General features: G+C 32.7%; 1 protein-coding gene across 3 annotated transcripts in view; it reads right to left on the bottom strand.

The window, feature by feature from the left end:
- Positions 1 to 1,908: 1,908 nt before the first annotated feature.
- LOC127554078 (protein Aster-C-like) overlaps positions 1,909 to 13,585 on the bottom strand; it is a 51,819-nt gene continuing 40,142 nt past the window's right edge. The window contains exons 9-15 of one of the 3 annotated variants that reach the window (XM_051985312.1): positions 12,550 to 12,692; positions 11,914 to 12,017; positions 9,998 to 10,177; positions 8,910 to 8,967; positions 5,327 to 5,437; positions 4,988 to 5,093; positions 1,909 to 3,625 (exon numbers count right to left, since the gene is read on the bottom strand). In XM_051985312.1, the coding sequence (XP_051841272.1) occupies positions 3,545 to 3,625; positions 4,988 to 5,093; positions 5,327 to 5,437; positions 8,910 to 8,967; positions 9,998 to 10,177; positions 11,914 to 12,017; positions 12,550 to 12,692 (783 nt within the window). In that variant the 3' untranslated portion in view covers positions 1,909 to 3,544. The other 2 variants (XM_051985314.1, XM_051985313.1) reach the window with 2 other exon arrangements.

Below are 13,585 nucleotides of genomic sequence, written 5' to 3'. Positions count from 1 at the left end.
TAGACTACAGGGACCGCCTTTTGCCCGTTTTTGTGTTCCCAACGTTGGCACACAGTAGGAACTTTAATAAATGTTTATTGGTTGATTATAGTGACTTGTGAGATCTAAGTGCGCACCTCTTCTGATTTCAAGCACAGAAATGTTAAGGATGAATCCTTACCATTCTCTTAATAATTTGTTAAGGGTTTATAGTCCATTCCTTAAGTCTACATAGCTTTTGAGTGAGCAATCAATACCTTATTCTTAGAGGCCGGAAAAAAAAGATAATTCTTAGTATGCACGCGCGCGCGAACGCACATATAAAAGGGATAGTTCTCCCAATTCATTCTCCCGGTGAAATTGCCTTTTTTTTTTTTTTTTTTTTTTAATGCTGATTAAATGGTTCTCAGACCAACCTCCAAAAGCTTACTTAATAAATAATGTACCTAAAACGCTGGACCATATTAAAGTGCCATGGAGCCTTACCACAGCGTGTAATGTTTCTGTGTGAAAATAAGCTAGTGCTTATAGACAGAAACGCATCTCCCCCATATGATGAGGCATGATCAAGAGGGTAAGCTTCTCCCCTTTTTCCTTTCTCTTACCAGAGTGTGGGACCGGGTTCGCCTCAGGTCTAACCTACTGGTGGTATTTATCCTAGCCTGTAATTGAGATGGTGTTCATGGTAGTGGGAGTGGTAGGAAGTTAACAGAAAAAAATTAGAGGCTAGTGGAAAAACTCCCGAACAGACCTTCTTCCCCTCCCCCTTTTCATTACAGAGAAGTGTTACTTCTACATTCAGCTTTCCTACTTCCCTGGCTCCCAGTAGTCCAACTAGTCGAGGCAAACCTCCTTAATCGTATTTTTGAGAGGATTTTTAATTATGAAAGATTTATTTCTGTGCATCTCACCACCTTTCTTTTTTCCATTTAGACCTTATGTTTAAAAAAAAAAGTGGATTAAAAAAAAAGTAATACTGCTTTTGAGCAAACTCACAGGACTAGAATAAAAACTGATATGTTTTTCCTCATTTGTAAAATAAAAAGCTTCTATCTCTGTCATGCTATAATTCGAGATGCATTAGAAGAAATCTGATGAGGGAGACAGACATGATGATGATTAGTGTCTACAGAGCACAAGGGAAGGTTTCCTGAGATGGCACTTTATTTTTGAGCCTCAAATAACAATTTATTTCCCTTCTTTACGTCAGTGGTGCCATATCCCAAGTCACCCACGTTTGGAATTCCTCAGTTTTGATGTTGACCCTCTAAAATACAATAGGTTTAATTTAACCCTTTCCACCACCCTAATTTAACCCTTAGGAATTCATACCTAGATTCTTTCAGTAGTTTAACAGGATTTAGAACACAGATTCTGGTAAGACAAAAGAGAATTGGAGGGATGAGGGGAGAATAACTCATCTATGTATTCCCTTGTTTTTGCAGTTCTCTTCTGGCCTTAAGCCAGAATTGAAAGTGAGGAATGGCTGCAGGAGAGTATTTTAAACCCCACCTTTATCCATGCAAAAGGAATCTTTCCTGAAGGAGATGCCTTAAGTTTGATTTAAATATTAAACAAAAACTTTAAAAACGTAAATTAAAAATAGTAAATTAAAAATTGATCATGATCCTAAGGACAGAAAGTTTAAACAAGAACTTTATAATCACTGACAGATGCAGTATTGGATATCCTTGCTTAGTTATCTTTGTTACATAGGATTCAATCTGTGGGGTTTCCCACTGCCCCCCAGAAATAACTGATATACTAACAAAAAGCATGACAAAATGTCTTTTAGAAGCTTCTATGTGATAATGAAAATATTGATGAATAAAAACTTTGAAAATTAACCATTAGTGTGATACAGATAGATGGTTTGATTCTTTTTTCTTTTATGGATTTTTTTTCTTTGAAAAAGGACAAGAGATGAAATTCAAGAATTTTAAGTGTTTTATTGATAGTCAAATTACATGACAAGTTCAAATTTTCTTAGAAATTTCATAACTTGTACATAAATATTTAGTGTGAATTTATAAAGAAATTTGGTTTGATCATTTGCTTTGAGGTATATTATAAGGACAATCTCTATGGTTCAAGAAGCGCCACAGAAAATGTTTAGTCTGTCATTTGTCTTTCTTGTGCCCATAACAAACATCACCAATCATCCGGCTCTCCTTTTAAAATTCAGTAACTATTTATAACCTCAGTCCTACCCTCTCTGGGAATTCCTCACTACAGGTACTCAGACACTACTTGTAGAATGGAAAGATAGAATTAACATACTACAACCACAATTTTCCCTCTTAAGGAAAGGTTGTAATAATCCCATGGGGTTTCTATGATTGGAAATCATGAAAGGTTTAACTCAAACCTAAAGCTCATCAACTGGAATAAGAATTTATAAAAGAAAATTCTTATCCTGTTTTTCTAGCATTCTAGTGTAAAAACACAGAGCTCCTCTCCCCCTAGAGTTTTCTATTTCAATACAGTAACTCCTGAAAAAACTCTAGGTTCTTATTCTGATCATAGCACATTTATATAAGAATGCATTCATACACTGAGCAGAAAGTCTATATAAAGAAGCCAAGACTTGTCTAGCTTGTATCTTATCTGCTAAAACAAAGCACCTACATACATAGCCATTGAAAATAGTGCCTGACATTAACAATCAGTTGGTTCAATTCCATCAGTTAGGGAGAGCTGCTAAAATAAAGCTAAGCTCTTAGTTCAAGTCTTCCTTATCCATCAATAAATGCCTAGATTTTAATAGCAGAGGTGTGCCAACTTTTAAAACTTAGATTAGCAATCTTCTGTTAATCTACTTTCCTACTCAGTTTGCCTGAAAGGATGTTCTGCCATTATTCATATAAAGAGCCTTGTTACCTCTAATAGCCATTTTTATAAAAAGCAAGTATTTCTTTATAGAGTTATTAGCCACATCAGATGAACTGGCCAGACCTTTGGAAAAATTACTACTCAGGCTCAAACCCAAAAGGATTTAACTATTTGAACTTCCACACTGAATAATGGAAGAATTATAAAAAATGTTTATAGTAAATAAACTTAGAAATGACTCACGAAAAGGACCTATGCTTTTCCTTTAACACAAAGAATAAAGAAGTTTTCCCCAATGTTGCTTGATATTGGGAACATTTCTGATGGAAAAACATATTATTTGACATTAACTTTTTAATTGGTGATGACATTTAAATTCAGTCTTAAAACTCAACCCTCACTAGAGAAAGTAATGGGCCACAATTGAAAGTGCTTTGCATTTTTTGTTTAAATCACAGAAATTCAATGGTACAACAGTTCTACCTGTCCATTCTAGAAATTCACAGCTTAAAAATATGTGCAAGAAACAAAAGGATATATTCTCAATGTCAAAGGTGACATAATTATTAAATAAATACTCAAAATATCCCTTTTATTGTTAACACAAGAAATCAATGAGGGAAGAAAAAGCCTAATGCAGATGTTGCCATGACAAGTGAAATCCTTCTTTGGATTATTTCCAGATCTCTTCATTCATTGTCTCAGTTCAAAGGATTTTTAGACCCTAAGATTGCTAGCTTTTCACAGAAACACCAGTCTTGTTCTTATTCAGGAGATCAAAGGTTCTCTGGAGCATAATGAGAGAGCTCTTCAGCTGTAAACATATAATTCCCAGAGACAAAAATAAAATTTATTTTCACAATCAGATATAACTTTTCAAAATTTGGCCATTTTGAGTACTAATGATAATTTTTTATTTTTCATATAATTATGAAAATATACATAATTAGATAACATATTACACATTACTTGAGCCAAAAATGAGAATATAATGTTGGAATATTTATAATCAAACATTACACATCCATTTTTAATCTGTCCTTCATGACCATAATTTGCGCCAAGCTGATTGCTATATAAATCTTTCCCCCTTTTTCTGGGCCACAGTGGGTCTCTTGCTGTTAGTTCCTGTAGACTCTACTCCTCCCAAATTTTTATTCTATTAATCAAATAAAACAAGAGAATAATGTTCCTAAATGATTTCTAAGATCAGGCCAGTTGCAATGATTTCTTCACTGTTTTCCAAACAAATCATTCTTATAACCATCTCCAATTGTTTTTTCCCCCCAATTATTGTTCCATCTAGTGGACCTTCACTCACCCCTTCTCTCCTCTCCAAATTCAAGGCCCATCTATTATATGAAAACTTAACCTAATCACTCCAGTCCACAAGGAAGCTCTTATTCCTCTCAACATCTATAAGACTTATATGCATTGTTCAATTTGGTATTACATGTATACTTTATTATATTTTTAGTCAAATATTTCTGCAGTATGTATCTGGTCTCCAACAACAGAACTATAAGCTTCCTGAAGGTAAGATTGTGATTTCTACATCATCTTCCTTCTCCCTGCTTCCCATTCCTTCCCAGTTGCTAAATAAGTTGAATAAATTGAAAGCTTTCTTTGTTCTTTAGATTGTCTCAGAAAGCATAGTTCTCTTCAGGATTAAAGGTCTTATCCATATGACTACTTTTTTAAAGTCTTAAATTATTAAACAAATTTGCACAAAATTTTGATAATATTATTAAATATATAAATATGGAATATTCAGAATATTTTAACTTAAGAAGTTCTTAACTTCTACTCCATCCATCCCTTTACTCTCATTTCTTTGTATGTTCAACTCCATTCTTTCACATAATGGACCTAACTTGGGATGGTATTCTGCCTATTGCTTAAAGATTAGCTTGAAGCTTAATTAAATTTATTCTGCCTTAGTAGTGTTTTTTTTTTTTTTTAATTCAAATTCAGCAAACATTTATTTTTCCAAATGTATATCTGCATCATCACGAATATATTTAGTTTTAATCTTCTGGATTCCTTAAAATTCATTCTTTAGTATATTCTTTAGTCAAATTCTTAAACATAATTATATAATTATATGATCTACTTAGTAATCAGAACAAGAACTAATTCACACTAAGACAGACAAAAGTACTGCAGACTCTCCTACCTGTTCAAGCATGTTTATAGAGTCTCTAAGAACTCCCTTCAATCGATAAGACTGGTCTTTGTTCTTCTGAGTATTTTCTCCTTTTGATACCACATCAGAGGCTGAACTAAAAGAATAATACCATTTTTGAAATGAGTTCAATTATCAGCTGATCTTTTATTTCCAAAATTCTTCAGTGTGACACATGAATTTGCAAAAATGGCTTGTCAACAAAGAATAGTTAGCAGACCAATTGTTATGATATTTAAGAGAATGAATAAAATTTTCTTCAACTCAAAAATAACAAATAATCTGATGAGAACCAGTAAGAGAAAGTAATCAAGAAAGAAATTTACTTACTTCCCAGATTTTTCTTCCTGGACATGGAGATGGTAAAATGATTGAGCTGCATGCTCTATCTTGGACAGCTTGAGAAAGAGGGTCACATTCAACAAGACTAGCAACAGCAAACTAGATACAAAGCAAGTTAAACATGGTAAATCCAAGCTCTTTATTCAATTCCTGTGTAATAATAATAGCTAGAGGCGCAGCTAGGTAGCACAGTTGATAGAGCACCAGCCCTGAAGTCAGGAGGATCTGAATTTAGATCTGACCTCAGACAGTTAACATTTCCTAGCTGTGTCCCCCTAGGCAAGTCACTTAACCCCAATTGCCTCAGCAAAAATAATAATAATAATAATAATAATGATAATAATAATAATAAAATAGCTAGTTTATATATACAATTTAGTGAAATAAGTGCCATGTTTAGTACCATCTTAGTTGAGGAAACAATCTGAGACAGATTAAATGACTTGCCCAGGGTCAAATATTGGATTTGAATTTAGGTCTTCCTGATTCCCAAGTCTTGACACTCTATCCACTGTACCAGCTAGCAGCCTACATGACTCACTTTGTAATGCCAGTATAATTACTTGAATAAAATAACCTTGATGATAAATAAAAAATGGCATTTCAGTTGGCATAATGAGTGTATAATGGGGAGGCATATGTGTTTGTGGCACCTGGCTTGGAGATCTACTGAGTAAAACTTTAGATTTTAAATACAATCATAACATAGGGACCCAGATCATAAGCAATTTAATTGGATGACTATACTCAAACCAAATCAAGATCAAGGAAAGACTAGCTTTAAATGAGTAACCAAGATACAATTACTTTAGAATAGGAATAAAGTTTCAGTATCCCTGTGAAAACCAAGATTTAAGTAGAAAAATTAAACCACCTACAGAATTTCTGTCCAACCTGTATGATCCCAAATACATAGTCATGGTATCATCATATCTAAAATTTTGAATGCTAAAACAACCTCATAATGTTGGTTTCTATAACAATCTTTCAAATGAATGTTAACCTCATTAAAAATACATACAAAATACATTTAGTATTATTTCTTTCTAAAAGCTCTTTTTCTCCCATTTGTTTCCTCCTTCTTACATTTGTAGTAACATTTGTAGTATATTCTTTAGCCAAAAAAAAGATCTAGAATAAGACTACCTCGCAACAAGCATTTGGGCTGAAATATCAAAGAGATTCAACAGATCACAAATGTACTTATTATTCAAAATTGTGAAAGTGAATTCAATATAGTCAATTTCTATTTATTAAGAAATCCAAACTACAAAAAAAAAAAGTTCAAAAACAAAAGATTGCAGTAGGTTTTGTTTTTGTATATTCTCTGTGGCCATATGGCTGGGGAAAGCACTGTATTTTGAAAAAGACATGAATTCAAATCCCAATCCTAGTATACTTTAATAATGAACAAATAACAACCTCTCTAGGCCTAAATTTCCAAGTCTGTAAAATGAGAAATCTAGATTAGTTTAACCCTAAAGGTTTTTTATGTCCTAAATGATTTATGAATTCTACTTGTATGGAAAAACAGACAAATGACATAAGTGAATCTTCAGAGATATATTAGAAGAAACAATTTCCATGGTATATCAAAGGGTTAGGGAAGATTTATTAATTGCCTATACTTACTTTCTCTGAGTCTAGTTTCCTCATCTCTAAACTTTATGGTACCCATACTTGTAGTCTAATAAGATGATCTTAAGTTAACATTGGTAAATCCGGGATGCTATTAAATTCTGTGGTTTATGAACCATCCAAGATTGTTCGACTAAATGTTAAGTATATTTTACCATATTCTAATTCTTTTTAAAAAATTATCCTTCTAAAGGAATATTATTGTTCTATGAGAAATGATGAGCAGGCTGATTTCAGAAAAGCCTGGACAAACCTATATGAACTGATACTGAGAATTTTGTTACACAGTAACAAGATTATGTGATGATCAACTGCCTCGAGATGGAAAATGCCAATTACACTCAAAGAGAGAACAATGGAGTGAATGTATATCAAAACATAGTATTTTCACTTTTTTAATTTTTTTCCTTTCTCAAGCTTTTTTTTTTCTCTTTTGATCTAATTTTTCTTGCACAACATGGCAAATATTTCACTATGTTTAAAAGAATAACACATATTTAATCTATATCAAATTGTTTGCTGCCTTGGAGAGGAGGTTAGGAATGTTGAAAATTATCTTTACATATATATGGAAAAACTAAAATACTACCAAAAAAAAGAAAAAAGTTTACTTCATGCTACATATAACTTAGTTCTAGGGCTATTTAATCATTAAGACCATTCTGCAACCATTCTATATGAGTGTGTGTGTGTGTGTGTGTGTGTGTGTGTGTATGAGAGAGAGAAAGAGAGAGAAAGTTTGTAAAAGTATAAATTATAAATTTAGGGATACATTTAATCTGATTCCTTGACTCTATACAGATTTTTATCAATTCCAATTATATTAATCTGTTCTTTTCCAAAGACTTTTTAATAAAAAGTTTAAGCAACTAATTGTATTATTTAACAACTCTACAATAAGAAGATTGTGCATTGTAGGTTTAAAAAAATATATCCTAAATTTAAACCTGATGCAATTTAATTACATTTTCTTTTAGTTTTTGATTAAAATGGCAAATAGGGGACTACTAACTTCTATATAACACAAACAAAATATAAGCATATCTAATAGTAACTCTTATCTTTTATTTATCTTTCTTCATCAATCCTACTTTTTAATCCTTTATTTATGATATTATCATCTAACCTCTTCAAAGGCCTTTTAAATTGTGGAACCTACTACTCAAGACAGTAGACAGTAACAAGTCACTTCACAAGTCTCTATTCCAGGTTAGGGATGATAAATAAAAGTGACATATTTATCTTATAACTTTTCATGTGAAATAAGTTTTGATTGTCACATAATTTATAGTTAATTTCATTTAGACAAAGGTATCCATCCTATAAATACTGACTTCCAGATGGAAGAATACTTAATTCCAGACTGTGTTACATGCATGCACACACACACACACACACACACACACACACACGCATGTATATCTAAGATGCTTTGACATGTTTACTTTTTCTTAGCCTATGCTTAAAAAAAAAAATGGACAAAAATATTGCCTACCTCACACTTAATGCTTCTTACACATGAAGCCATAGCAATTGTTAAATAGAACCTGATTGAGTACATTCTTGTAGAATGTCCTGATCTAGCCTGACTGCCTAGGCAACAGAGTGTGAAAAGGTATAAATGGGATTATCACTAATCCACCAGTCTATATATACAAAACTCCCTTAAAGCACAGGGAGCTTTTTATTACTGTCTCTAAGGAAATACTTGTTATATTACCACCTGATTTCTAAAACATCATTTCCCGCAATGTCTAAAAGGTGCGTTAAAATTAATGATAGAAGTAAGAGTGACGGAAGTCAGGTGATTTCATTTTGTAGATATAACCTCCCAAATCAGTTTTAAGTCTCCTTCTGAAAGGACTTCATTTAGTAATGTACTTTGCATGAGGTAGATGATTATCTAATCTGTGATCAAGCAATCAATACTTACAAGACACTCATCATCACAATAATGGCAATGTTACGGCTTTCATTGTCTCTTTTTCTTCCTATAGATCATAGGAAAGATCACATTAGAAAAACAACATCAGTTCTGTAAATTTACTGTCTTGTAATATATAATATATACTTAAATAAGCAATTAACAAAAATACCTATGGCCTATGTTTATGTACCACTAAAATGACAAATGTTTTATCCTTGTGTTATGTTATCTAATATATATATGGTATATATAAGGTTTCCTGGGGATTCTGGAAAAGTCTTAGTTTTCACTTTTTTCCCTTTTCCTTTCATGTCTCTGAAGTAATGTGATGATAGAACTTCCAAATGCCATAATAAGATTCATTCCTTTGGCTCAAGTTTTTTTGTCTTTTATCAAAATGCAAATAATACCCCCAAGAATGGTAAGATTAGATAACTGACAAAATCATTCAAACTAAAAATAAGTTTTGAAAATGAAGTAGTAGACTTCCAGGGTAGTAAAGATGGATCCAAACAGGGAAAGCTGAAACTTGTATTTGAAAGAGAAATTTGTATTTTCTAAAGTTTCTCAGGGCCAGTAATTTTTTTCTGTGGGATGGGGGGAAGGGCAGGAGGGTTGATTTGGGTTTTTGGAAGCAGAGTTAAATGATATGCCCAAAGTCACACAACTAGTAAGTGTTTGAGGTCAGATTTAAACTCAAAAATCCACTCTACTCCAGGGCTGTTGCTCTATCCACCATGCCACCTAGCTGCCCCCTCATTTTCAAAATAGGAATAAAAATATAACTTCCCCCCTCCACAATATCTATTGCTAGGGTTAAACTGCACTTAATTGTACAAGAGCTATTTATAAGCTACTCCCAGAGTTTTGTTACCATTATATAATAAGTGAATCCTTGTAAAATCACACAAAAACATGTAATAAATGAAGAAATTTAAGAACAAAGACATTAAATGACTTTTTGAAAGCCACAGAATAACAGATTAGGTAGAATCTGCACCTTCCACTCATAGTCCAGTTTTTTCTCTCATATTCAAAAAGTTCCTTTTGCCTTGTATAACAAAACACAAGATTTCTGACCAGGGAATACCTACCTTTAATGTCTCCTTTGGAGTCCAGGCCTATGGTCCCTGAAGGGCGTGGAGAAGAATGTTTAGGAAGCATTTCTGCCATATTTCGATTACATGTCCGTCTTCTCCTCCGTAAGCCACTGGGTTTTCCAGTATCTTCAATAGGCTGCTTTAGCAAAGATTCTTCCATTAACAGATCTGATTCTGAAAGGTGAGAAAAAAAGCCTAGGGTTTTTTTGTTGTTGTTATTGTTTTTTGCACATAGAAGGATATAGGACTACTCTATGACTCAAGAAATGGGACCTGGAAAAAAATGGAAAGTCCTTTCTTAACGTAAAATACAGAGCATATTAAGTCATCTATGGCAACTTCCTTAAATTTTCCTCACATTCAAACCCATGTAATGGATTAAATCTTTCCTATACATAAAAAGCTGTATGAGTGCAATGACTCCACAATGAGCTTTCATCATTCTAGCAAGAATAACCTATATCAATAAATAATGAGGATTTCTAGTACATATTTACCATATTGCTATATTAAATATTAAAGTTGCTATAAGTTAACCATGGAAATAATAGATTGTTCACTTATCTTAGATGAAAAGAAAATTTTCTCAAGTAACAGCACTTGATTAGATTGCAAATGTTTTACTACCCAGATATTGAGACAAACTCTCTTTGACAAAAACTCTTCAGAAACCTGGAAAGTAATCTTGACAGAAACTAAGCATAGATCCACATGTCACACCATATATCAACATAAGTTTAAGATGGGTATGGATTTAGAAATAAAAGATATAAGCATATTAGTAGAAAAAAAGTTATTTGCCAGATCTAAGACCAAACAAGAGATAAAGAAGTCCACAAGAGGTAAAGTGGATTATTTAAAACCAATGCAACTAAAATTAAAAGAAAAGCAAGAAATTTTGGAAAAATCTTTGCTGTAAATTTCTCTGAGAAAGGTATCCTTTCCAAAATAAACTGAGTCAAATGTGTAAGAATAAGAGCCATTCCTTTCAGACTTATTCCACTATCTCTTGCCTCTAAGCATTTATAGGCAAGCCTACATTTCTGAAATGCATTCCTTCCTCCTCTTCTCACTTCACCTTTCTTAAAAATTCAATTCTTAGGCCACTACACCATATAGTTCCCTAATCCCCCTCAACTAAAAGTGTTCTTTATCACCTCAAATTTTTTTAGTGTTTGGTTCTCTTCTTTGCTTTTATCACACTCTACCTTTTGTATAAAACATGTTCCTTCAGGGGTCCTCAAACTTTTTAAATAGGGGACCAGTTCACTGTCCCTCAGACTGTTGGGGGGCCAGACTATAGTAAAAACAAAAACTTTGTTTTGTGGGCTTTTAAATAAACTTCATAGCCCTGAGTGAGGGGGATAATTATCCTCAGCTGCCACATCTGGCCCAAGGGCCGTAGTTTGAGGATCCCTGCGAAGGTAAGCTCTTAGACCAAGTGTAATGTTGGTTTTTATAAATCACCTAACACAGTGCTTTGCTTATTGAAATGTCAAAAGGTTAACTGAACCTAAATAATACTCAAGTTAAGTTATTAAACTTTTAAATAACCCTCAATTGAGTGATCATCAAGATTAAATGAATCATCTCCTAATATATTTAAAGGAGAACTTAAAGCATGTAAACATCACAAACACATAGTCCTCTGATCTATATCTACATGTACAGCTATATCCACATGTACAATTAGTATTGGTAAGTGATTCAACAGAATCTAAGAGAATGGCACTCTTTCTTAGGGACCTAAGATATGTGGGGCACCAGTGACAGATGTCAGCATTCCAATGGGAGCCATTTCCACTAAATCTTATATTCTACCCTGAAACCCACACCTCAGTGAAATCTGTTGATTGTAATATAAGCAATAAATACTATTTTTAGAAACTAAGTCAAATTTATATACAAACCAAGTTGTTTGAAATAATCTTCCAAGGAGCTCCAAGAGTTCTTTTCAATTAAAGTCTTTATAAGACCCCATGGCTGTTTTCTATATTTCAACTCTGAAGAAACTCTAATATGGAATATGGGAATAAAAGATAATTAGATGAATGATAGAGAGGGTTATGATCATTTATAAATAATAACTATTAACAAATAAGCATTATTATTTAAAAAAGTGCCTTGAATTCACATCATATTGTAGATACATTATAATTATATATATATATAAATAATTATATATCATCATTATTACATTATAGATACATATTATAGATATTCAAAGAGAATTGCTGAGATGAAGAAAACCCAATGACAAAGAGTTATCACTTTTAAAAACACACAAAATTGTTCTTTTACCAATTTTCTTTTTCTAGTTATACTGCTTCCTCAATCTCACTAGCCCTTTTCATAAGTTAAAAAACACATTAAAACAAACAAAAATCAAACACAAATTTCTCAGAAGCTTTTAAAGAAAACTTAATGGAAATAAATTAGTTGAAAATAGATCCAATAATTGGGCATGACAGGACAAAGCACATGAAGGCCTAGTCCTCTGTGTCTAATGCGCTAATATTTTTCAGTTTTTCCCAGCTGTGGCTTACCGTAGTCTGCATTTCTGTTTTGAAGAACGAGTGATACAGTATCTATTCAAAGTGTAGAAATAATCATGGTAGGGAACATCATGTGTCAGAACTTCTGAATCTACCAAATAAAATCGCGCTTCCTGACTTTCTTTATATAATGTCTATAAAAATAAAGCAAGATAAAATTAGTGGACATCTTCTAAATACCTATATATCCTTTAGTATTACTCACTCTAGAGCAAACATTCATATTCAAACTCTGAGTTCCAACAATCATTTGTCAAGTGATGGCAAAGGATTCCACATTAGCTTTTGAAAAAGATACTCATAATATTAAGATTGAAAAAGACATTTTCCAGGTCTCATGAATCACAGAATATCTATTATTTAATCCATTTTCAGAGAAAGGCAACAAGAACAAGGCACTGACTATTTACAATTAGAAAAACCTTACTCAAACTTTTCTCCAAATAGGAAGACTTACTTCCATAAAATAAGACCTATCTAAATAACTTTCCTTGACTTCTCATGAAACATTTTATTGTGTTTTCATGATATAACTGTTGCAATATAGTAAGTTACACAGAGAACTGGCCTTGAAATCGGGAATAACTGTTTTCAAAATCTGGTTCTCACTTTGCATTAACTGTGTAACTATGAGTACTTTAACTCTGGAGCACAGTTTCCTTGATTGTAAAGTATACCATGATACCAATAATATCTACCTCCCATTACAAAGTACTAAGTTTGAATTGTTATTATCTTTTACATAAATGACTGTTTACATGATCTCAGATGTTTCAATGACAGTAAAAAAAAAAAAATCAGTCAATTTAAGAAAACACTTTACTTTCAAAATATAACCTTCTGATGACTGAAATAAAGAAAAGAAAAAATATTTTCCCCTTAAATAGGCTGCAACCTGGCAAGTGTAGGTTTTCAAAACTCTTAACTCATGAAAAGAATTGCTTGACAAGCTCTCCTAGGCTTAACCACATCTCTTCTACACTGACCAGTGCTCCTCTTCCCACATCCCATAGTTAACAATGGAAAA

This window comes from Antechinus flavipes, chromosome 3 (genome assembly GCF_016432865.1).
Source record: "Antechinus flavipes isolate AdamAnt ecotype Samford, QLD, Australia chromosome 3, AdamAnt_v2, whole genome shotgun sequence".
Classification (NCBI taxonomy): domain Eukaryota; kingdom Metazoa; phylum Chordata; class Mammalia; order Dasyuromorphia; family Dasyuridae; genus Antechinus; species Antechinus flavipes.
Note: the sequence above shows the minus strand (reverse complement) of the source record. Positions and strands in the feature narration are given on the sequence as shown.